Raw genomic sequence first — 26,322 nt, 5'->3', positions numbered from 1 at the left:
TTCTATATTTATGTTTACCACTATCATTTTATATTTGTATTTATATTTATATTTATTTCTACTTTAATTAATCTATATCTTAGACCGTATCAATTAATTAACCCAACGCATCAGAACCACAAAAATACCGCACCTTCGTCAGCACCGGTACGCAGCCCACGCTCATCCCATCGCAGCATATCCAAACAAAACCTATTTCTAGGACTAACAGAACAAAGACCCCACAACATTTAACCCTAAGAAAAACTCAAATCAACCGAACTGTCAAGAAATTTGAAATCCCACTATAACTAGCCCAAAAGCTCCGTACATTCTCATCATAAACTTCCTCCTAAACCAATGGCTCAAAACCCCAAAAAACTCAGATACACATGGAAAATGACAGAACTGCTAGTAAAAACAAGCACCCATGAAAAATTAAATCCAACCAACTCACTAAACTCAAAACCCTACAACTGACCCTAAACATCACTAAAAAAAGCCCCCAAAGCTCTACCTTGAGGCTAACTCACAAATAATAACCAATCATCTAGAAAGGTTATCTTCAAAATTTTAAAACAACTCATTAAAAGCATGAAAATAAAAAAAATCGCAACTATTAAAATACTAAAAAATATCACTACCCAAATTGAAAGACATATTGCCTCTAGAAACCCACCGTATACAAATGCCCCTGTCCCCCAAAAGAAAACCAGAAACAAAACAGCAAAGCAGAAAGAAATCGGAACTTGGGAACGCTAAAACCAGAACGTTCAAGAAGTTCCACCATATCCCTGATCATACACCAACTACAAACAACGTGAAACGATACAAACAATTCTTAAAAACCGCCTTAAAACCACTACATTAAAAACCCTTTCAACAATTCAAAACTGCATTGAACAAAAGCCATCTAATAAATTAACACCCAAAACTCCAGCAGCCCAGCTGGCCCTACCAAATCTCTCTGTTGATACACACAGTAAACAAAACCAAAATCCCAGGAATACCTACCAGAAGTCTAGGAAAGAAACCTCTTGAAATTAATCCTACCTCAAATACAAACCAACCCGTCCAGAAAGTTAGCTTCACTCAAAAAAACTACTTACACAGAGGTAATAAGACCAAGAAATAAAACAACACACCATATAACGAACCACCAACGAATACAACAGTGAAGGAAAAAACCCACGTTTTTTTCTTTTTTTTATTTCAACTAACTTCCTTTATTAGCTAGAACCAAAGATTTTGCCAGGGCTGTAACAACAACAACTTCTTTTTCTTCTTCTCCTTCTGAAATGTCCCTTCTCCTTCCCAAATTCCTTACAACTTCTGAGTTTGAATCCAAGCCAAAAGCAAAATTCGTGCACTTGTGAGTCCGGTGCTCCTGTCAGATTCTGTGTCTCACTCCACATCTTCTTACACTTTCAGTCTGAGCGCTGTCCTGCCCTGATGAGTTTGACAGAAGAATTTGCACATGTGAAGAGAGCATTTCCCTCCCTCCCTCCCCAGAGCTGGTTTCCTTAGCGCATTTCAATCGATCCCAAGCCCACAATGATGCGCGCTCTGCCGGAAAGGGGAAACACGTGCTAGTGAACAGCAGCTCAGAAACAATTCTTTTCTAATGTTACCTGCTCTACTTGACTGCTCGCTAACACAAGTCTCATTTTACCATTGCAGGGAGAAGGCTGTAGGAAAATGTCTGATGAGCAGCCACAAAAGGCCTCACTCCCTGCTACACAGCCTGCAACACCCTCGGCAGAGCGGAGCAGCCAAATCACCACACTCTCCTTGCCGTGGGCAAGGGTAGAAGATTACTGGGGGAGGCACATAAAAAGAAGGGAAACGCTCCTATAAATGCACAGCCATTTGCTTTCAGAAGCCGAGTTCAGGATCTTCTCTAGGAAGCCAGACGTGACATGATATTTCTAAGATTTTCTTCTTCATCGAAGGAAATGTACGTACATACACGCTCTTACAAATGTACCTACGGTTTTGGGGGTTTTTTTTCTTCTGAAGCTCCAAGAATGATTTCCCATCTTGATTCATTCAGAAGAAAGGGCCCCTGTGACTCAGGTCAGAAGGGCGCCTGCGTTTTTGATCACGACAGCTTTTGGGTTTACCCTGTGAGCAGGAGCAGCAAGAGCTGAGGCTCAGCAGAGGCTGACCCCGGCCAGCCCCTTCCTCCCTTCCTTGTGTGTCACAATGAATTCCAGGCAGAAGGATGCAAAGCAGGTTTGTGTCTTTTCTCTTCAGTACCAATAGGTAAAAGATGTAGGCTTTGAAATAACTCATGACCCTCTCTTTGAACTCTCCCAAGGACAGTTTTAAAGCAAAGACAGAAGATTGCTGCCAAATCCATATGGGATAAGGACGAGAGCAGCAAGGATCCGAGGCCAGCAGCGTTGCCGGGCAGTGTCACGTCCCTGCCACCTTGTGACGAGGCACACAGCTGCAAAGCCCCAAAGCCTGCAAGCCCTGGAGCTGCCGCATGGATGGACCTGGTTCCCTTCCCAGGTGCCCAGAGGGACACCTGAGGGCAGGTGTCGTCCCCCGCCCCCCGAGGGTGCACCCAGAGCCCCGGGCAGGGACGGAGTCACTGGCTGCTCTCTGGGGACGAGACCCTCCCTGCAGGTGACACTGGCTTGTCCTCTCCCTGTGGCACAGGGACCTCCAGGCTCTATGACCAGCCTCATTTTGTCAGCATCCAGGTGCTGTGCTAGAGCCAGAGGGGTCAAGACTTTCCAGAACCATAGGATCCTTGCGGTTGGAAAAGCCTTCTAAGGACATCGAGCCCAGCTGCTGCCCCCCCAAATCAGGTCCCTAAACACCACATCTTGACATCCTTGACATGTCTCCAGGCATGGGGACTTCCCTGGGCAGCCTGCTCCTATGCCTGACCACCCTTTCAGTGAAGAAATTTTCCCTCCAATCCAATCTAAGCCTTCCCTGCTGCAAGTTGAGGCCATTTCCTTTTGCCGTGTCACTTCTTACCCGGGAGACCTCGGTACTTCAACCTTACCTGCTCCTTCCCTAGGCGGTCTCTGGCTTGGCTGGATGAGAGGAGAAACACTCCCACCACAGGAATGGCAGCTCAGGAGGTCCCACACCAAGGCCAGGGGGAGCAGCCGTCCTCGCCAGAGCTCGCACGTCGCTTCTCAGAGATTGGCTCTGCTTTTCCTCCCGGGCAGATCTCTGCTGAGTGCTGCACAATTGCCTGTTTGGAGGAGGGGGGGAAAAGAGGTTAGCCAAGTTTTTTATCCAGACTTAGCTGGTGGCTTTGCCTCCTCCTGACTTCCTTCTGCTAAGAAAACAGCTGCCTTTAGACTTCTAGGGGCAACTTGCACGTCATGCCTGAAAAGGAACTACAGAAAAGCGCCTCATTTATAAAGCCTCAGCCAAGAAGACAGATAATTGCAGCTTCTCCATGCCCACTGCCTGCAGAGCTGGCAGGCACCAGGCCAGCTCTGCTCCTCCTTCAAGTTGTTCCCAAATCTGCTGGAAGAACTGAAGGCTACTTTGGCCATCCATTGCTCTGCTTGTCCCGAGAAAGAGCTTTGAGTGTTCTTACCCCTCCAGAAAGGAAGGGCCTTTCTGTCTCACACGCTCGGTGACACAAGGCTACACCAAGCTGCAGCAGCCTCTGCTCCAGGTGGGAAGGGCTTCCTTCCTCCTCTGGCACCTGGCTGGCACAGGGCACAGGTTGCTCAGAGGTGCTGGGGCTGCCCCATCGCTGCAAGTGTTCAAGGCCCGTCGGTGCTCTGGGATGAGGCTCTGAGCAAGCTGCTCTATGGAAGCACGTCCCTGCCCACGGCGGCAGCAGCCTTGGAATGAGGTGATCTTTAGAGCCCCTTGCAACCTGAATTATTCCACGATTCTGTGAACTGAAAAAAGCGGGGAAAGAAATCTGTAAAGGTCACTAAATGCATCAAAGCACATCCCCATGGATCCAATCCTCAGCAGCTCATCCGGCCAAGGTCAGAGCTGCTCTCTGCCCACCGAGGACACGGCAAGCAGCAGGGACCTTTCTCCCACTCTCCAGCACGGAGAAGTGGGAAGCCAGAGGGAAGTTTACAGACACCGGGAGGCGGCGGGACGGGGCGGGACGGGGCGGGACGGGGCGGGCGGTCTTACCTTGCAAAGCTGGCGGCAGAAAGGGCGGGCAGCGCCGCCGCCCCGCCGGGATTTTCCGGCCCGCCGTCGCTTCCGCCGCCTGGAGAGGCGCGTGCGCGGGATCGGGGGGTGCAGCCCTGTTCCGACGGCGCTCGCCCGCCCCCGCTCGCTGCCCCCGGCACGCTGCGACCGCGCCTCCGCCGCCCGCCGAAAGCGGCCCCGCCGGGCCGCCCCCGCCCCGGCCATTCTTCTCAGCCATCGTGTCCCTTTTGCACTCCTGAACGTCTTTCACCCCTGCCGGCCATTTACCGAGCCCGCCCCGCCCGCCGCTCGCTCCTGTCCCTCGCCCTTGCCTCGCTCGGCAGCCGCGTCCTTGTCCCGCCCCCGGCAGCCAGCGGCGAGGGGCAGGGCTCTGGCTCGGGGGGCTGCAGTACCACTCTCTGGCCACAGGGCGGCAGACTCCCGGGTCCGCGATTTCCCCGCCCTTTTGGTCGCCATTTTGAAAAGGTCAAAAAAAAAAAAAACAAACTCCCGCGACATTGGCGACGCGCCACTCCCAACATGGCGGCCGTGGGAGGACCCCCCCCCCCCCCCCTCGGCCGAGAGAGGCGGTTACTCAGATGCCGGTCAGAAACCCGCCAAAATACGCCTGCCCGCGGCGCCGCTGACCCCACAGCCCGTGTCGGGTACACCTGAAACGCAAGAGAAAATCCCGCCGGGGCCGCGCCGGCGTCGGTGTTCCGTGCAGGCAGTCCGGATAGACACACCGGGGTCCTCCGATTTCCCGCCCTTTTGGCCGCCATTTTCAGAAGGTCAAACAAACTCCCGCGACATTGGTGACGTGCCACTCCCAACATGGCGGCCGTGGGAGGGCCCCCCCCCCCCCCCCCCTCGGCCGAGAGAGGCGGTTACTCAGATGCCGGTCAGAAACCCGCCAAAATACGCCTGCCCGCGGCGCCGCTGACCCCACAGCCCGTGTCGGGTACATCTGAAACGCAAGAGAAAATCCCGCCGGGGCCGCGCCGGCGTCGGTGTTCCGTGCAGGCAGTCCGGATAGACACACCGGGGTCCTCCGATTTCCCGCCCTTTTGGCCGCCATTTTCAGAAGGTCAAACAAACTCCCGCGACATTGGTGACGTGCCACTCCCAACATGGCGGCCGTGGGAGGGGGGGCCCCCCCCCCCCCCCCTCGGCCGAGAGAGGCGGTTACTCAGATGCCGGTCAGAAACCCGCCAAAATACGCCTGCCCGCGGCGCCGCTGACCCCACAGCCCGTGTCGGGTACATCTGAAACGCAAGAGAAAATCCCGCTGGGGCCGCGCCGGCATCGGTGTTCCGTGCAGGCAGTCCGGATAGACCGCCGGGGGTCCTCCGGTTTCCCCGCCCTTTTGGCCGCCATTTTCAGAAGGTCAAACCAACTCCGCCACGCGCCACGCCCAAGAGGGCTGCCTGGCGGCGGCGGGCTGCAGTACCGCGCTCTGCCCACAAGGCGGCAGCACTGCCGCCCACCCCAGCCGGGGGCGCCGCGCGCCTTGGGGCTGCGGGCAGCCAAGGCGGCAAAAAGGAACAGGGGCGATTCCCCCCCGCAAAAAACTCCTCTAAAAATAAATGCCAAAAACCTGCCTCTTACCAAACAAGAACCAAATAAGCCCCCTTTCTTTCAAGCCTTCTTGAAATAAATTTTATAGTTCTAGTTTTCCTAGTTCTATTCACACGCATATTTATACCGGACATTGATGTGTTACGTCACTTATACAATCTATTATGCCTATTCCTATTATCTGTATTTATTCATATTTTGTGGTTTTATCAATATCATTATATATTGATTGTATATTTCTAGACTTCGATTTAGATTTCTATCATACTTTTATTATTCCAAAAAAAAATCCCATCTCTAACCAAACAAATACCAAAAACCCCTTCTTTTAAACTATATTGAAATCGTTTTATATTTAGAGCTTGCATAATTATATTCACAATTATAGTCACCGTTTATACTGATGCATTCTATTCATAATTACATATCACATATGTATTATTCACATCATATAGATAAATTATTATTTTTATTATGTACCAAATCTACTGCTACAACTTCTTTTTTCTAATATTTTCAATTTTTATATCCATCTTGATATATTCATGAGATATTTTTACAAGTAGATTTCTACCTTTCTATTATTTGTATTTGTAGTTTTTATCATAAAACCCCTGCTTTTGCCAAGTAAAAAAACCATCCTTTCTTTTAAACTACTTTTAATAATATTGTTGTATTTATATTTACCATATCTATAATGTTTTAGATATTATATCATAGTGATGTACTATAGTTAGAGCTATTTCCTATAATATATCATAATAAGATATATACAGTATCACTTGTATTACGTGTTGTATGGATTTATGTCACTTTAGATTTACAATCCTTTAATAATTTTATAGATATATCTGCATAGATTCGCAACACATTTCTATATTTAAAATTTCCTTTGAGTTGTGTTTATATTTATCATCTCTATTGATATATCTGTAAACATACACAATGCTCTATTAAAAAATACAATAGCTTATTGGAATATATCATGACTTATGTTACCTGTTAATTTTTAAATATAGATCGAATGGATCAAAGTAAAAGTTTATTCCCATTTCTACACATCTACTTGTTTTGTTTAAAGATAGCTATCCTTAGAATTTTACATTTAAAATCCAATTCCTAAATACAATGACAAAACAAACAGCATCGAATTCCCACCAATGTCTTCCAAAACCATCAAGATACCTCCACCAGCCAAACAACTGCCAGCGAAAAAAACACACAACACTCTTTTCACTAACAGTTCTCATCACATCAGAAAAATGGAACCAAACGAAAAGAAAACCCTGGAGAAACACACGCAGCAAATCACAAAAACCTCTAAAAAAAACCAAACCAACTCACTCAACTCCAATCACTGCCACTGACCCTGAACGTTATTTTAAAAACTAACCAAAATTCTACATCTACACTAACTCAAAGAATAAGCAATACTCTGTCAAAAGAACTTTAGTAAGCGAACTAATGCACGAAATAGAAAAAAACCCAAAAAAATCTCAACCACTAAAAAATAAGAAAATAACTACCCAAATAAAAAAAAACTACTTAAAAAGACCCACCATATAAATACCCACGTTCCCAAAAATAAAACTGATCAACAACCACCAAATACGTCAAAGGACAACAAAAAACGAAAAGAAAAAAAAGAAAGAAAAAAACCAAAAGAAAACACATTTGTAAAACAAAAGTCCCCCAAACCAAATCAACTTTAATTTACAACAAAAAAATTATTCCCAACTGAAGAATAAACGCATAGAGCCTCATTCGATCAAAATAAAAATACCACCCAGAAATAAACACAAAGCCTAAAGAGAAACGCAACCATTGACAATATCTCCCAAATTATCCGTAACAATAAAACATACACTACAATCAAACAAACCAAATCAATAAAAGCCCTGGAAGACGAGAAACACGAACGCAATTAGAGAGATTTTAAAAACCCCGCTGCTATTAACGACACGACGCCACCTCGAACCCACCGAAACAAACGCTACACACTCACGCTAATAAAAGCCACCGCGACAGAATTAAAATCCGAGCCGCTGCTTCGTGCAATGACCCGTAGAAACCATTGCACGCCTTTAAAAACATAATAGCCCGGCAAAAAAAAATATCCGACTACAGAACTCGATTCAAACCAAACCTTTATCGTCACCACCTGAACCGAGAACCGTACCGGTCAGGAAGAACGCCAGAGCCCTTAGCGCACACCCACTGCGACCCACACAAAACCGTGCGATCGATCCCTACAGAGCACCTCCGAACCACGACACCCAAGAACTTGCGGCAGCCGAACCCCGCGCTGCCGGCCCCAGACGGAGCGCGGCTCCCGGCGGCAAAGCGGCTCCTCCGGCGCGCAGGGGCGGCGCCGCCCCGGAGACCCCCCCGCCCCCGCCCGCTCCCCCTGCCCGGGGGACCCCGGCGGCGCCCGAGCCCCGCGCCCGGAGCGGACAGAGCGGCGGGCACCGGCCGGGCCGGCGCAGCAGCGCCCGCGCCGCCTCTGCCGCCCTCGGCCGGCCCGGCGCCAGCCGCCCTCGGCTCCGCACGGCGGCTCGCACCGGCAGAGCGGCTCGGCCGCTGCCGCGCCAAATTCCCCGTGCGCCTCGGCAACCGCCCGGCCCGGGCCGGCAGCGCTCCCGAGCGGCAACGCTCCGGGCCGGGCCGCGGCCACAAGAAGCGCCCTCAAATGCAGCGGCACAGCCCCGACTGCAGCCCTGCAAACGCTGCCAGAGCTGCGGCTTCCCGCAACTGAACCCCGAAACTGACGCCGCGGGCGGCGCTCACCTCGCTTCAACAAGGGCAAAGAAATGGGTTCTCCCCTTCAAGTTCATCCCCTGGGAGAGCAGAAAAGAAGGGGCTTTCCTCCAATGAAATCCTTCAAGCCATGTGGAAAGGGGGATTTTGACCTTAATTCAAACCCTTGCAAAGGAGGGACACCAGCGCTGTCCCCTCCATTTAAACCTTAGGATGATGAAAATGGGCTGGCTGCCTTCAAATCAAAGCCATCAGATGACAACAATACTTTTCCCATTCCTGTTCAAATGGAACGCAGGGATTCCCTGTCACCCCTGGGATACCCCTAACAGCCGGGAAAAGGCAGGTTTTCCTTCAATCAACACCCTTCGAACCGCAGGTGAAGGCGGATCCCTCCCAGTTCGAACACAGACAATATTAGGAGAGTAGCTGCTTGCCTCTCCTTCATTTCTTTTGTCTTCACAAGCTCCGTTTTTGTTCCTGGGGAACCGGGGAGGGGGGACTGCCAAGATCAAATTGAAAAGGGAAAGGACCAAAGTCCCCGCTCCAAATCCACACGCGCTCACCCGTTCCGCTGCTGCTTCCCCGCACAAAGATTCGTCCCTCGGCACCTCCTTGAAGCGATGCTCTGCGTATCCAAGCGCGCATGCAGGTGTTCGCCCAGACGCTGCGAGAAGCTCTCGCAGTCCTTCCATGAGACAGCCCCGGGAGCCCCCCATGAACCCTAACCCTAACCCTAACCCCTTCTCATTATCTGCAAAATGATCTGAATTTACAATTCTTTCCATTCTCAGTCATTCTTCTTCAAGGTATTCACCAAAGTCAGAAATGTTTTATTTTGTTCCTATTTTGGAGCTGATTCTAAAAAGCAAACTGGGAGCAGCTCTCCAACTTCTCAAGGGGAAAAAGACAAACGAAGGACAGAGGTGGCAACTGACAGTCCCAGGGCCTGAAACCTTGGAAAGCACAGTTTAGGTTCCTGGTAGCTAAAACAGTTTAATGTTGGTTGTGCTGCAATCCCTGCTCAGACTTTTAAATCTGTGTGATTTACTGTACAGTATCTTTCTAACTAAACTTGTTAGAAGGTTTAATTTAGGATTTGAATTTGGCCCCATTCACTATAAAATCTTGCAAAGGCTGAAGGATTGGGGTGGTGACTGCTCTCAGCAAAGGTTATTTGTCAATATTATGTCAAATTTCCCTCAGCTGCAGGCAGGAAAGGCAAGGGTTGGGGTTGGGAATTCTGCAAGCAAGAATTCCTTGTTACTGTTGATTTATTGTGTGTGTGTCAGTGAATCAGGGCTGGGACAAGGATGTGTCCCTTACAGAGCTGCCACTGGAGCTGTTGGCCCTTGGAGCCATTCTAAAGGTCTGACTCTATCACATTTTGAGGCTATCCAGAGTTCAGTTAGCAGCTGGGTCTCACTCAGGTGCAAGCAGCCAGGGGAGGGTCCTTACCTGGTACAGCCCAGTGCCCCTGCTCAGCCTCGCTGCAGCTGCTGCTGGCACAGACTGGCACTGGGGCAACAGTTCCAGGGCACTGGGATCGCTGAGGACTGGTGGTGGTGGTGGCACAAGGCGTGTAGGAACCTGTGCACAGGTGTCCAAACAGAAAGTTTATAGCACCACACTAAATCTGACCTTCTGTAATGCACGAATTTCTTAGGATTTGCTGGGTTTTCTCATGTGGTCAGTATGGCGAAGGTAACGAAAGGTCAAGGCAGGAGCATTAAAAATGCTGATGGTGCTGACTGACAGGTGGGGAGGAGCTGCCATCCTGCCTGGAGCAGCATCCACCTCTGCAGGCACTGCCACCTTCCCCTGGAGGCGTGAGCAGGGCTGGGAAGGGTGAAGAGCCCGACACCACGCTCACACTGCCAGCGGTGGCCAGCGCCACCCTGATCCTGATCCGGTGCCCGACACGACCTCGCACTGCCAGCTGTGGGCAGCGTCACGCCTGATCCTGATCCGGTACTGCACGGATTGCTCCGGAAGGGCGGAGCTCTGCATCATCCACACCGATCACCTGGAGCAGGGCATCTCACCCTGGGAGAGCTGGAGCACATCCCACCTGCCGGAAGGATGGAGCACATCTCACCCCTGGGAGAGATGGAGCACATCTCACCCCCGGGAGAGCTCATCTGCTGCTTGTTAACTGACTCAAACAGGACAAGCTGTCTCGTAGCAACTTGGTTTGGTGCCATGGGATGAACGCTCCAGGCTGACAATGAACACCTTACTGTGGGAGTGAGACCTGGAAAGATGAGCTGGATTTCTCACTGACAGGCACCTCACTTTACTGAAAAAGCTATAAAAGTTACACCAAACTTTCCCAAAGCAGAAATCTTCTGCTCATCCCCTGTACATGTGTGGAGTTTCTCTCCCGAGCAGCGAGCCTGCATTGCAGTTACTCTTCTGGACAGTGAGTGAAAGGACTCTGGGTACACCAATGGTATTTGCTGCTAAGTTCCATTTGACCCCTAATCAATTACTCTTTTTCTTTTGCTAGCTTTAAAATAGGTACCTTGATAAGCACTTTTATGTAATCTACCAGTAGTTCTTCCTTGTTTATACTGTGTAGTGAAGACCTTTTGTCTGTTATCTCCTGTCTGTTCAATAAATACCTGGTTTTATGAACTGACCTGATTTGCCATCCTTAGAACTTGTGGACCAGATTTCTTAAATTTAAGCGGTTGCCAAAAATCTGAGGCTAAGGCAGGGCTTGCCTGAAGCTCCCACTTGTTTCATGACATTTTTGGCATAGCTGAAGACAGGATGGCAAACAATTTAGAGAACAGACAAAAGGCTTAGCAGATCACCTGCAAAGGCACAGTTTTCATATTGAAACTGGTGATCTTTGGCCAGCAGATAACTGGTACAAGTGGGAAAAAATGTAGGAGAAAATAGATGAAAAATGGGGACTGCTGAAAGATAAAAGGGAGTAAGTTTATTTGTAATGCACTGGCACTATGTTTAAAGTCTGCATGGCAATGGAGGGAACAGATGATAAAATGGTAATTTGAGAAATGAAATAAAGGAAATAAATTGAATTGGTATTGTGAAATTGTCTCCACGATACCAAAATGACAAATTGAAACAAGAGTTAAAAGAATCCAAGGGAAAGACAAAAACCTGGGAAGAAAATTTAAAATTGACAATACTAAAAAAACCCAGAGATGATCATATCCCAGGAGATGGATTTTGGAATGTTTTATGGAATTGTCTGAGTAGCTCTTACCTCTTATATTTACATGATCTGTTCATGACAGGTCCAGCCTGTGCTTCAACTTAGTATCACTCTAGCCCTCAGTCTGCAGTGAAATTAATGTTTTGGGAAGTTCTTACAGCTCTATTTAGTGCTGTAAGGGTTAGGATGATTTTCTGGGAGCAGGCTGTCTGTCCAGACCTGTTTCCTTCCCTCTCCCTCTCTGACTGTCCCTTGGCAAGGCTGAGGTGAGACCAGGATCTGTACAATGTGACTGCCTGTGTCGTCCTGAGGCTGGAGCCATTTGCTATGAGTGCTGATGGAGTGTGAGGTGCTGAAGATGAAAACCCCTTCTTTTCCCCTGAATCCCAGGACACTGGGCCCATGAAGAGCTCCTCTCTTGGTGGCACTTTAGGGATGCTCCCCAGGGCAGCAGGCAGAGGAACCTGTGATGGGTCAGCATGGGCACAGTCAGGACTCACTGACACAGCTGGAGGTGCTGGGACGAGGTCACCCTTGGGCTACAGTCGCAGGTGAGGTCAGCGTGGTTCCTTGTGAACGTTCCATAGGACCATACACAGAATTGTTCCTTGTGAACGTTCCATAGGACCATACACAGAATTGTTCCTTGTGAACATTCCATAGGACCATATACAGAATTCCACCATGGACACAGTCGCCACAGTTCGGAACTTGGTGAAATTGAAGTAAAGTTGAAGGGTTTATCCACTAAGAGAAGTAGTGATTTATAAATTAAAGCAGAGTGGTGATTCCACACTAGCAGTTTGGGATTGGTGCTAGCTAACCTGTGCCAGACTTCCACTCAGAGACCTACCCAGTGAGGCCACCCCTGTGTGGGGAGGAGAAAACCCCAATGATTCAGGGTCCAGACTGCTAAACTGCAAGTGCCATTACTCCATGAAAAGTAAATATTAGCCAGTCTCTAAGCACTTTTCTGTATTCCAGGTCAGCACACATCTATGGAAATGCCTCTACTTTAAGTAACCTACGGATAGATGCAGCCAGTGTATAACCATGTGCACTTCTGTTCTCAGCCAAATCAAGCTGGAGACTTTTTATTACTTTCCTGGGAACTTTCTTTGCTCAGGATTTTCCTGGGAGGCATCTGTACCATGTCTTTACAATGTAATTAAGAAGGATTTGCTGCACGTCCATACAGATGGGCTGCAAGCACAGGGAAACAATCTCACCTTTAGAACAGTGCTTAAAATGAAATTTCCTTCTGTTATTATCACACATTTGTTAGTACATAAAATATATTTAATAGAAACCAAACCATCAAACAGTGAGTAGATTGATAAAGTTCAGAACAGCATCACTTGTGCCCTGGCTGCAGCAGACACCTGGCTGCACACGTGAATGGAACACGTTCTGGGGACCAGTTAGTGCTGCAGACACTAATGCTGCCTGCCAGAGCTCAACATCTAAGCTCTCAACAGATTGATCTAAGGAATCTGGAGGAAAAGAAACTGCCATCTGATTCCCTCAGCTTCAGGAAGCCACAGTGGCAGATGGCAAACTGCGCAGTCAGTTGGCTCCAAGATCTTTAACTCACATGACCAACAGTTACTGCAGAAAGAGAAATAAAAATCTATCAGAGGAAGCAGTTCACAAATAAAAGTCTTCACTCATGGCTCCGCGCAAGTTTCTTTATGCTGTTCCTTCCAAACCTTCTGTTTGTGAAGGTCTCATTCATTCAGGTTGCTTTTTTCTCTGGCATTTCATCCGCATGTCTTGCATGAAGTTTCTGAAGGCTGGTTCTTCATGACTCTCCTCAGTCACTGGGGGAAGAAACGACAGTTCAGCACTACTCTACCTCTGTTACTGACAAAAGCTAGAGTCAGGATAGTCAGAACAACATAAAACATCTGTTGGATCTTCAAATACATTCCAGGGTAAAAGAAAGAATTGATCCGAAACACCAGTGGAACAGGAAAAGAATGAAGATTAAGTCTGTGAGCTATAGAAGAGAAAAATCGCTCTCTAAGGACTTAGGAGATTGCTCCAAGACCATAGTCACAGCAAAAGCCACAGCCAGGGGCAGAAACTGTAAGGTGAAGGAGTTGATAGAACGGCTGGGCATCGATCAGGTTCAGAGGTCACTGCATGCCTCAAGCCTAATGAGCTCTCTGGTTTATGTGTGCTATACACCTATCAATTACTTACACAGAAAACTTACAATTGAACTCTCACAGAGGCTGGAGAGTGATGGCACTGACCAAACATTGCAGCTGGGCTTCTGCTATGGATTCTGACACATGCATTTAGGTGACTGAGTGTGTGCTTGTTTTCTAGGCTCTCTTTACAGGCCACCCAGGTAATGAAATACAGAGGGCATTTCCTGACTGCATGGGCAGTTTCAGGCCTCATTCCCTTACCTTCATGGTCAATGTCGTCAGTATCACTCTCCCTCTCTTCTTCCTCTTCATTGAGAGTTCCTCGTGTAAGGATTAGCTCAGAGGGACCCATTGCAGAAGCATCATCAGGTCCTTGAGGGGAAAAGAAATGGTTGTACACAAACCAGCTTGCTAAAGGTAAGATATTGTTAACATTGACAGCTTTTATCCGCACATAAACACAACAATTAACACCTATTCTGGATCATGGTCCCAAAGACACAGGACAGACTCCATCAGCACGTACCTGTAAGGAACAGTGCAGCCAACAGAACAGCTCTCCCATATTCTAATCTGTTTCATCTTTTCTAAAGTCCCTCATTATTTTTACTGTTTGCTGCTTTAGCTGCACTGCAGGGTTTCCTGCATATTTAGGAATACCTAAATGTGGCCAATCCCACAGGAACTAAAGCCCCATTGCTCTAACATGGAGCTGCTTTCACCCTTTTGCTGTGGGAACAGAGAAGCATTTCTCAACACAAACTCTTCAGAAAACTCCTGCAGTGAACTCGATGTTCCTGGTGAGGTACCTGCCAGGGTGCTGCTCTGCATACACACACTGCCCATGTCCTTCCACAAGTGCTCCAGCTGCTCTCTCTTTTGTTTCTCCTGAGCTTCCTCCTGTGGATAAAGTATTACATGTGGATTCTGAGAACATTTTAAATATCAGTAGGAAAGTAACCTCACCCAAACCCAGCATCTGCCCCCAGCCAGAGTGCAAGTCACTGAGCAGATCTCACATTACAACTAAGGTTACACAGAACTTTTGACCAAACACAGACAGCACCCTCCAGTATGGCAGACTTCTAGAACATTTTCAGAAACATCAGGAAGCCAAGCTCAGTGCAGCTGTGCCTGCAGAGAACTATCCTTTGGGCAGCCAGGACTCAAAATGAGCAGAGCTACTGATTCTGGCACTGCGGATCAGTCTCTGTTACTGTTTAAGTCAAACCAGTACACTTTACTGGTAGGAAGATACAAGGACAGCCTCGACAAATCACTTGAGAATTTATTTTCAAGAACTCTCTATCCTTCTGAATGGAAGATACAAAACTATTTCCCAACCATTTTCTCACAATTAGCTTAAATACTAGCACTAAAGCAGCAAACAATATGTGTTTTATAAAACATCTTTATTCTTGTAAAGACATGTTCCATCACATCTAGGGAAAACAAGCAGAAAGCAGATTTCTTCAGGACAGGGGTTTTTCCCACACCGAGTATGACTAGTAAATGAAATGTCAGACCCACTCAACATAAAGGCACTTGTGTGCATTAAAGTGACCTCAAGATACTCTGTCCAGGCATACAACAGCCAAAACCACTTACCAGTGTTTTTCTCAGGCGTTCATATTCTGGACGATACTCTCTGAAAAGATAGAGTGCATTCAGTCTGAATCAACACATGACTTATATTAAATAAGGAACATCTCAGAGACTTCCTTCTACCCCAGAAAAAGTTTTCTCAAGGCTTTCATGTTTGAGAGACATTTCAGAAGGACTAACAGTACTTTTTATCCAGATTGGATTCTGAAACCAATGGATGCAAAATAAGTGAACATATTTAATTGAAACAGCAAGAGTTCAAACCTTGATTGTTGTACAGAATTAGAGAAAAATATTCCTTCACATATTTGATGGCACAGATAGCTTTTGCTTTTTCACTGAACAGCAAACACAAAAATTCACCTCTGAATAGTTCCTTTACACTGCCACTTTCTATGCTGATGCTTGAAACCCTAAACTACCTTGGCTAAGGAAGGCGTAGAGTCCTTCAAATCAAAGGAGCTACAAATCAGAACCTTCAGAAGTGTTCCCTGGGCTGACTGTGGCCTTACCGCTCGTATTCATCCACAGCTTTAGAAAGCTGGGTAAAAAACTCCTCCAGTCCTGTGCCGAGCACCGCAGAAACACCAACCACCTGCAAGAGAAACCATACACAACTGCAGAGAAACTGAACCAGTCTCTAACAAAAAACCAAAACCACTAACAAATGATTACTAGTCTAAACACAACAATAGCCATTTAATCACAGTAGTGGCACAAGTGGCAGTACCACTTCTGCTTCTCTCCATCCTGCTTTCAAACTCCTTGTCCACTTGCTGTTCGTGTTTGTTACCTCTGTCTTTTGGGTGGTGCTGGTTTTCTGCTTGGTGAGTTGTTGCAGTATTTTTGGGGGGCGTTTCGGTTTTTTGACAAGTTGGGCATTTCAAGAGACAGTCGGGTCTTTCTGTCACTTACTTGTTTACTGTTAATAATCCAATCTGTTAATACTGTTAATCTGTTAATACTGTTAATAATCCAATAGGGTTATAAGTAGTTAGTATGTATCAGTGTACTAGAGGTAGCAAAATCAACAGCTGACCTTCTGGCTCTGAAATTACAAATAATACTTTGTATTTAGCCACATCACACTTGGCCACGCAGTCCAACCCCAGAAGTGTGGGGTGGAGAATTCCATCAGTTACTGCAGCAATACATTCAATGTGCACATCTCCTTCCTAACTTGGGCTTGTCTATCATTACACATCTGGCCATTTGTTCTGTCTGTGGTAAATCAGCTATCTAAAAATACATTTCATTAGCGCTATTACTAGCCAGAATCAATCATCTTCTAATAAAAATTCTTCCTCTTGTTTGAAAGCAAGACAGTCTTAACTACTCACTACCAAATGGAAGACTTTTTGCAATACAGCCTTGCACTTGGTCATTAATACAGCAAACGTGAGACAGCTCTCCAAAGGATTTTAAGTATCACTATATGCTGACATATGTTAATATTTCTACTTCCCCTGCATTGAAGCACAAGCTGCAGTCTGTGCTACAATCACCACATGACCTACTCTCCAGTCATGCAGAGAAATAGGACCTAATTAACAAATAAAGAACACGGAGTACTTAATTCTGTAAATGGCATCACTACAATCCTCTCTGAAATTCTGTATATTGTTCCACATAGAACATGTACATCTGGCTACATTATTATTATTATTATTATTATTATTATTATTATTATTATTATTATTATTATTATTATTATTGTTGTTGTTGTTGTTGTTGTTGTTATATCTTTGTGAATAGAATCACTTATTTTCATTGTCTTTCTTTTAATACCCATAAAGCCAAGAAAGCTTGCTTTTCCTTTAGTAAAAGCTAATGACAAACACAATTAGCTGAAACCTTTTGCATGGACTATGGGAATAGTAACAGCCTCTGATGCACAGGGTTTCCTGAGGAACTGGATTACTTTGTCTTCTCAAAACCTGGTTAAGTGAGAAAAAAACCCCAACTTCTTTTTGCCCAAGAAAATATGGGGGGGGGGGGGGCAGGGGAGAGAGGGTGTTTGTTTGGGTTTGAGATTTTTTCCATTCTTCCTGCGTACTAAATTGCACAACTGCACTAGACACTTTCTGAACAAGGAAAATTACCTCAGACAGGAAATGCTGCAACAAAGAATGCTGCCTCTCACCAGCCTATCTTCTCATGATTAATCACAACATTGAATTATTCAGGGCTGCCACTCAGCCTGACAAGTTACTGAAGTTACTGTGTTCAAATTAGTAAATCCTCAACATGGCTCATCAAGAGAGGACAGTTCAAAAGGGCAGTGCAAAGACCCTTTACAGAAGGACAGAATGGGTAGGACTGGGTGATACATCTGGAGATAATCTAGTCCAACTTCTCTGCCCAAAAAGCAGGATTAACTAGAACAGGTTGCCTCATAACTTGGTCTGTCTCCAAGGTTGGAGACTTCACAATTTCTCTTCACTGTCTGTTTCAGTGCTCAATCAGTAAAAATTAAGTCATTTTTTCCTCTTCTGCTCAAACATAGTTTCCTGTATTTCACTTTGTGTCTATTGCCTCTTTTCCTTTCCCTGAGCACCAGTGAACAGTCTGCCTTTTGACTTCCTCACACTCTACTCCCACCCTACATCAAAAACATTATTCTCTTCTCCAGGCTTTGATGAGAGGTAATAAACAAAAACAAGATTCTTACCTTCAGTGAGCTGTAAAATTCATCCAATACTAAACTCATGGAACGAGTCAGGTTACTGACATAGGAGGTCTCTTGATTCAGGGCATCCTGAAAAGTCTCAAAGTCCTGCATCCATTCTACCGCGAAACTGTGGTCGATTATGTCAGTCTGGAAGGAGAAGGGAAAATATTCACCAGTAATAATCTTAGCCGTAGGCTGTTAAGTGGACAAATATAAAAAAATCCATGTTAAGCTTATTTTCAAAATGTTAATCTTTTCCAAATGCTCAGCTCTGGTCTGAAGTTTTGCAAGTTCTGTTTTTATCAAATCATCTACATGAATATCTGAAAGAAGACAAACAACCGCTCAGGTTTAAGAAGGCAATGACTGTTAAGGGAACAATCACAGATCTAAAGCCTTCTACGACTTACTGCAAAGGAGCATTCAAACACTGCACACTATATAATAAAGCTTACAGTGTAAATAGCAGATTGTATGATTGAGGCCAGGCAGGAGCAGCCCCCACTGAAATCCCAAGTTTTCCTGATTGCCTGGGAGCTGGTGCCCCTTCCTTGCTGGGCAGCAGCCCAGTGATGGGGGCTCTGTAATGCCAGCTGTGCTCCCACCCAAGGAGCTTACAACCCAAACTCAGGGCACAACAATGGACACAAACAGGTGAAATGGCTCCACAATTTTACATGGACTCATGTGCAAACAGTCTATTCAAAAGTTTCATCAAAATCTTGCCACAGGCATATCCACCCTCAGCACAACATGAGGTGCCTAAAACTCTGGTACGTTTCATTTCCCTGCACCAGTGGGAAGGAGAAAGATGAAGTATCGCCTAGCATTACTCACAAGATTTAAGACAGAACTGAATCCCCCAAGAGTGAAAGCCCGAGTACTTCAAATTCTATAAATAAAATAAAACCATCTCTACAAATTGTGGTTTTTTTTTCCCTCTGCACATCTTAAAATTCTAAAATCTGCACATCAATAAGTTGCCTAGGATTCTTCAATTGTAATCAAGAGTCAATTTAAAAAAACTAAACTTAATTACATTTTGTTAAAAATTCTTAAAATGCTGTTGCCTTTACTCTTTAGCAAAGGCAAACATTAAATTAAAATGAAGTTTGAAGTTACGAATCCTGCACCTCAGGCCTACCTTTCCTAACGATCAAGTCCCGCTTTTAGTCTTTCAAAAGGAGTATTTTCTTAAGAGAGAATGATTTGCCTACCTTGTGCCTTTTTCTATGGGAAAAAAAAACCCAAAAACTTAGAAGCTTATCTAAAATTACTGTCTAGAGCTAGAGAGAAAACAGATACAAAACCTTGCTCAGTAAGCAAGCAGGTCCCAAAAGAGGGTTTGGGTCACTGGGCAGACAGGTGGAGCTGGGGCACAGCAGACACTAAAATGGCACAGGAAAGGCACGGCTGTGGGAGCTCTGTGTGAGTGCAGAGAGCCTGCTGTGCTGGGGATACAAATACAAATGATATCTGTGGGCAGCAGCACCCACACCAAAGATCTAACGGGATCCTTTCAATATCTGAAATGATTATGTTTGATTATGTTTTGAGCTGTAAAACTCAGAAGCACTCCTTTAGGACTGCGAGTGCCCTACATGGCAGTGTGTGTGTATCTCCAGACTGGCTTCCTCCTCCCAGCAAACACTGGATCAAACAAACACCTTCTGCTGAGTTTTGCCTGGTGCAGTGTGTGGGACTCCCTTCCTCAGAACATGCAGGGGTTACACCACTCTCACTGTGGGTCACTAGCCTGCTGCTGGGTAGAAACAGGAACAAAGTCAAATTCCATGTGGAAAGAGGGTGTGTAAGAGCAGACTCTCTCATCTCCTCCCTCTTACCTTACAGGGTTAAGTGTCCCTATAGCCCAGGCTTAAGGTCCCAAATGTGCTTCAAAGTGATGGTGTTCTGTTTTGGCTGCAACTGCCCATCCCTGGTTATTCTTGTGCCTCCTTTAGATTTGGTTGTCAGCCTGCAGCCCCCTCCCAGTCTCTCTTTTCTAGAAAAATCTATTATTGTGGTAAAACAAAGACACCACACCAAAGAAGCTGAGCAGAACAATGTCCCACTAGGAAATGGAAATCAGAGCTTTGACTTACTTTGTTCATAACTATGATGAAAGGTAGCTTTGTCTTGTACAGGATACTGGGCAGGGAGACACAAAATGAAAGTTTAACATCAATTTAAAACTCACTAGAATAGAAAGCATGTTAAGCATAAGGCAGACAAGACTTATGCAAGACTGAATACATTTGACATCAAAAGAAAATTATTTTCCTCTGCAGCAATCAGAATGTAATTTTCACCCAGGTCCTGCTTACAATCGTTGAACAAATATGCTTCCCCAATATGTAAGCACACATCTGTGAGGCAGAAAATCTCTGACACACACAGTTGATTTTGGTCACCATTATCGATGTCTCTCAGATCCCAGTTTTTAATTACATTTGCATTTTGCATTTGACTCAGACCTCAGGTTCTGAGAGATCGTGAACTGAGCAATGAATTCAAACACCACAGAACAAATAAAAAGAAAAACTGCCTCAACACAAGAGCTCACACACTTATTGCACTGTATACGTGTTCACCTTTTGCTCAAACTAACGTCAGAAAATGCAGCATGCAGTAAGACATATTTTGCACACTGTTATAGTGATACAGCTCCTGATCTTGATACAAGGATTGCAAGGGTTTTTGAAAACCTTTTACCAACATTTACCATGAATTATGACAGCTTTAGCTATGCTGATCATTCTATAGGTATTTAGTCCCTGATTTAACATGAAAGAAGAGATACAAAAGAGAAAGAATACAATAAACCAAGATCTCATTGCTATGCTGAACTCAAAACAAATCTTGAAAAATCTCTTGAAGTATCAATAACATTAAAAAACAGAATAAGAAACTATGTGTTTACAAGAAGAAAACTTAAACTAGACTATCTTGATACATCTTAGATAAATGTGTTTATAAGCAACAGGCAATGCTAAACTTTTGTAACCAGCATCCACCACACCAAGGTCTCAGGGATTATTTAATGCTTTCAGTGGGAGTTTTGAGCCAATGACCTCCCTATGTCCATTGGCATCTAATTTATTCTGCTTTTTCAATGAGAAAGTCACTAAGGGAATAACCAAGGCAGTAGATGAAGTGGATCTGAGACACCCTGGCCTGCACAAAGAGCAGCATGGGCAGCAGGGTGAGCAAGGTGAGTCTCCCTTTTCCCTCTGTTCCCATCCCACCTGCACCAGGAGCAGCGTGGGCAGTAGGGTGAGCAAGGTGAGTCTCCCTTTTCCCTCTGTTCCCATCCCACCTGGAACTCTGCACCCAGCTCTGCAAACCAGGGTACAACAAAGACGTGCAGTGGTACAGTGGACCCACAGGAGGCCATGGAAACCATCAGAGCACTCTCCTATGCAGACAGCCCAGAGAGCTGGGATTGTTCAGCCTGGAAAAGGCTTCAGGGAAGCTTCATTGCAGCTTTTCAGTATACAAAGAGGTTTATAAGAAAAATGGAGAGTGACTTTTTACCAAGGCTGTCACAGACAACTTTTATGAAAAATCCTTTCCTTAGGATTTTTCCTCCTGAGAAGCTGAGAGGCCTCAGGAACAAAATGTAAACATTGATTATCTGCTGCTGTGGAATGCAACAGGTGGATCTGGGATTGGTCTCATGTGGTTGTTTCTAATTAATGGCCAATCACAGCCCAGTTGGCTCAGACACAGAGCCTGAGCCACAAACCTTTGTTATCATTCTTTGCTATTCTATTCTTAGCTAGCCTTCTGATGAAACCTTTTCTTCTATTCTTTTAGTATAGTTTTATTGTAATATATATTATAAAATAATAAATCAACCCTTCTGAAACATGGAACATCCTCATCTCTTCCCTCATCCAAGAACCCCTGTGAACATGGTCACACTAGGCTTCTAGGGACAGGACAAAGGATAATGATTTGAAGCTGAAAGAGACATGCTGACAAAATTTTTCATGATGACAGCAGAGAGATACTGGAGCACACTGCACAGGGAAGCTGTGGTTCCCCATCCCTGGAAGTGTCCAAGGCCAGGCTGGATGGACCAACGTGGTCTAGGGGAAGGTGTCCCTGCCCACGGAAGAGAGCATGGACTAGATGGCCTTGAAAGGTCCCTTTAAACCCAAACTATTCCATGATTCCCCTCAAAAGTAACTATTAAAGAGACACAGCAATTGAAGCAGATGGGCTGCATTTCCAGCCTTTCTTACCTGCAGGCATAGAGCATGTTGGACATAAAGGTGATGGGGTTGGTACTGCGAGAGGTGTCCATCACATAGACAACAACGGAAGGGAAGGAGGAGGCCTGGGAACACCAAGTCAGGGATAGTTTGGTTAGAAACTCACTGCTCAACAGCCAGGTCGCTCACACAGCTTCACTGTCCAGCCATGCCAAAAGCACTTACCAAGGCCTCAGTTATGATGGTTCCTGATGCTGACCAAGTAAATACCTCGATTTGCCCTGGTGTGTCAATAATAACATACCTGGTAAGAAGTTACCCCCAAACAACAATAAGGAAAAATTAGTTAAGCACAAGGTCCTATTCTGACTAGATTATTACCAGCATACAATGGCAACTGACATGATTATTCTATAACAGACGAGAAAAGCTTCTCCCAAACACTAATGAGATTTATGGGCATGCCTGAAAATCTCCGGTGTGAATTTTGTAACTAAGAAGCATGTAATCTCATGAGTTGAAGGCATCAATTTGCCAGACAGTTAGTAGTGCAAAATCTTAAAAAAAAGAATTAATTGCAGTGTATTTGAACAGTATGTGAGAGAAAACGATAGTCTAATGGAAGACAAGAAAAGCAGGACTGTAATAAGCAGGCTTTATTTTTATGTATGCAAAGAAAATCTAGTTTATCCATTCTATGCCCTTTTCCACATTAAATTTATAACAAGGCTGAAAAAGCCAACTAGAAAGCATTCAGAGAAGTTTTTTAGAATTTTGCAATTTTCCCACAATGATCTCAGAAAAGCACAACTCTCTAGAATGTACTCACTTAGATGCATTTTGTCTTTTTTCAATAAACTTCATCACCTGATTGAAAAAGCAGAAGTATATTTTGTATTTCACAACAGGAAATTTTCATCTTCATTTCATAGCAGAAACTACATTAACTTACACAGCTGCAGGTGAATATCAAAAGGTTAAAGTCTTTATGCTTTTCAGAGTGTGAAAATGCCTTAATAAGGAGGGGTGAAAAATGCTCAGATCCTGCATATGTCAAAGACAATCTTGATTTTGTGTGTGTTCTAGTTTCTAGTACCTGGCTAAAGAAATTAGTGCCTGACTAAAGGCAGTTGTTCCGTCCTCTTCACCAAGAGATCATCTCAACATCTGACAGCAGCCCCCAGCCCAGAGCTGATTTAGTGGTTGATTTAGGAGGGCTCTCAATTATCAAACAGCCCCAGGAAAATTTAACGGGTTTCCAGAAGTGAGCTTCCCTACTCCTAAACCAGAGCATCCACATGAAAGATTTTACAGGAAACACACTGCAACAACAGTCCTGTACAAAGACTGAAGAATGTTCTAGACCTGTGGCTTCTTCATTTTACTTTAAAACAAACTGAAAGCCTGAAATCTCTCATATGAAAGCTAATGTGCTCTGACAGCATTGTAGAATACATAGTTCTGTATGGAGAATAAATCTCCAGAAATATGAGAAGGCCAACCAAACACAGTGCAGTGCCCTCGAGACTGGACACACACAAAACCCCCAAATCCAGCACACATCATGGAGCAGCACACAGAAACCACCTCGTACCTGGTCAAATCTTGTGGCAAAGAGATTGAGAGAGGTCACTATTCCGCCGTTTGGGCCCAGCCCATATCTGATGCTCCATTCAGGAAAGCAGATGGTTACACAGAGCCCAGAGGTCATCTTTGTCACCTCTGACAACAGATGCACTCTGGATATCCTGAGATCAAGGGACAAGATCCCCAATACATGATTAATACACACCTATAAGTCATTCAGCAGGGTAACAAATACTCTCTTACCCAAACATGTGCAACTGGCAGAGGAAGAGGGGCTATGTGGCTTCTCCTTGCCATTTGTGCTTTAACTGCACACGAACCAGCACTGACTCATAACACACTGTCTTCTCCATCACTGCTCTCAACATCCAGACATCCTCCTCAGGCCCTTATTAACAAGGCACAACAATCTGGATAACAGATGCAGTGAGGCAAATAATGCACTTACATATTAATTTGAAACTTATATTTAGGATGTTCTGCTGGTAACCCCAAATCAAACAACAGCCAAAATCAAGAATCCTATCCCTCACCACCTTTATTCTTGTCTAAAATATTAAATTTAAGAGTCATACTTGCAAGTCAAAACCAAAGACTGTATTGTCTCCATCTGCACAAGCTATTACATAAAAGGCCAAGGACCTCCACAGCCCTCTGGAAGTTCAGCCCCTTTAGCACAATGTCACTGCACTACAGTCAGCAACACTGAGCAAGAGCAAACACTCCCATGTCTCTGAGATTCAGAGAGACAACAGTCCTTTGGTTATGGCCAAATGGAAAAATTGTTTTCTCCATCTACTACAGGCAAGTAGGAATTTCCATATTTGTTTATGACAAATAAAATTAGACTAGTTAAAATATGGGGAAAAGGCTGCTGGCTTCCCCAAAACCAAAAAACAAAATAAAACTAAACAAAAGGGCAGAGTCCCTATTGCTTGTAAAAATTTACTGTTAGGCAAAATCATTTTTAGCACAGGAGAAAACCACCTAAGTGCCAAATCTTGTAGAACACACATTCCTAATATCACATGCAAGAAATACACAGTCAAAACTCTTGATCTTCAGGCAACACTCTGCATTACTGCAATCCCCCCCAACACTTCCTGCCCCTTGACCACAGTGTTCACGCAACAGATTATTTTCAAAAACTTGAAATTTCAAATATCACTATTCAGACAAAAAAAAGGATACTGCTTCATGACTTCTTTATACTTTACGGTGTCCCTGATATCTAGGGGAGAAAGACATGTAAGCAGTTTTCCAACCCCCTGCTGGTCACCATCAGCTAACAAAGTACATCCACCACATCTCCATCTGTGTTCTTAGAGATCCAGCACTGGAACAGACACTCCAGCCATTCCTCTGACAGCAGCAAAACAACCCACACACCCACACTGTCTTTCTTATCTTTGGGAAGGCTGACTGGCATCCTTCACAGAGGGTAAGAGACAGGATTGTCACAAAACTAGGGATTGGTATGTTCTTTGGAACAGCTAAACATAAGACCTGTTCTACTGCTAAAATGTTTTCTCTAAAATTCACGTGTTTTAAAGTGCTTTAAAGCTCTTTGTTTTTAGCATATTTGTATGTAGGGGACCAGACCAGATCTGCTAATCCTTTCATTACTGACAAAAAAAAAGCCTCCAGAGCCAAAACACCTCCAGTCACACCAGATGACATAAAAAACGTACAAACGCATTGGAAGAATAGCTTTGGTTCTAAAAATACCCATATTAACCACTGTTTGGAGAAAAGACCTATAAATTTAACAAATAGTCCTCAAGTCGTTTTATTAAAACTCTTAATAGAACACAAGCAGCCCAGCTTGTATTCTCTCACGTGGAACACATGAAAAGGCTCCCGCGGAACACACAAGAAGACTCTCCGCGAACGGGCTCGGGCTCTGTTGAAGGCCCCGCTCCCTCCCGGCGGATCCCCGGTCCCCAGTCCCGCAGCGCTCACCGATGTTGGCGGGGAAGGGCAGGCTGTGCACGGCAGGGTCCAGGTTGATTACGTACGGAGGGCAGCGCTGCCCATGCAGGTGTGCGGCCAGGCGCTGCGGAGACAAGGGGAGGCGTCAGCCCCGCTGGGCACGGCCAGCCCCAGGGGCTGACGCGACCCCTCGCGACTCCCGCAGCCTCTCACCTGCACAAAGGTGGTTTTTCCGGAGCCGGCCATGCCCAGCACCAGCACACACACCGGGGCGGCTCCCGCCGGAGCGGCTCCCGCCGCCGCGGCCATGTTCCCAGAACCCCCTTGTCCTTCCGGGGCGGGGGCGGCCGCGGCCCCGACGTAACGCGCGCGGGCCCGGTTGTGGCCCCGCTGCCGCCCAGACGCTCCGCGGGCCCGCGCGGCCTCCCTGCGCTGCTCGGCCCGGCGCGGCCCCGGGCGGCTCCCGGCGCTGCTCGCCCCGGCGCGGCCCCGGGCGCGCCACAACAGCGGCAGCGCGGC

The 26,322-nt window shown here is 45.8% G+C and overlaps 1 protein-coding gene and 1 long non-coding RNA gene across 3 annotated transcripts; both read right to left on the bottom strand.

Annotated features, from left to right (window-relative positions):
• Window positions 1-598: 598 nt before the first annotated feature.
• Window positions 599-4,472, bottom strand: LOC118700663 (uncharacterized). The gene is made up of 4 exons (XR_004982318.2): window positions 4,114-4,472; window positions 3,551-3,863; window positions 3,002-3,196; window positions 599-1,428 (listed from the first exon to the last, which is right to left on the bottom strand). It is a non-coding gene; the product is annotated as an uncharacterized LOC118700663 (long non-coding RNA).
• A 6,901-nt stretch (window positions 4,473-11,373) lies between these two features.
• GPN1 (GPN-loop GTPase 1) lies at window positions 11,374-26,145 on the bottom strand. Of its 2 annotated transcripts, XM_036405222.1 has the most exons (15): window positions 26,017-26,145; window positions 25,834-25,927; window positions 25,063-25,102; window positions 23,879-23,945; window positions 23,114-23,151; window positions 22,510-22,588; window positions 22,315-22,409; window positions 20,170-20,215; window positions 18,068-18,214; window positions 15,909-15,991; window positions 15,400-15,439; window positions 14,601-14,691; window positions 14,053-14,163; window positions 13,345-13,455; window positions 11,374-13,243 (listed from the first exon to the last, which is right to left on the bottom strand). In XM_036405222.1, exons 1-14 carry the CDS (start codon window positions 26,110-26,112, stop codon window positions 13,367-13,369), a joined length of 1,116 nt encoding a protein of 371 aa, XP_036261115.1. In that variant the 5' UTR covers window positions 26,113-26,145; the 3' UTR covers window positions 11,374-13,243; window positions 13,345-13,366. The 2 variants fall into 2 exon arrangements, with proteins under 2 accessions (XP_036261115.1, XP_036261113.1); XM_036405220.1 differs by having other exon boundaries at window positions 11,374-13,455.
• Window positions 26,146-26,322: the final 177 nt, after the last annotated feature.

The sequence above is a fragment of the Molothrus ater genome, chromosome 32 (genome assembly GCF_012460135.2).
Source record: "Molothrus ater isolate BHLD 08-10-18 breed brown headed cowbird chromosome 32, BPBGC_Mater_1.1, whole genome shotgun sequence".
Classification (NCBI taxonomy): Eukaryota; Metazoa; Chordata; class Aves; order Passeriformes; family Icteridae; genus Molothrus; species Molothrus ater.
The sequence above is the reverse complement of the archived record's forward strand: the minus strand, read 5'-3'. Positions and strand labels throughout refer to the sequence as shown.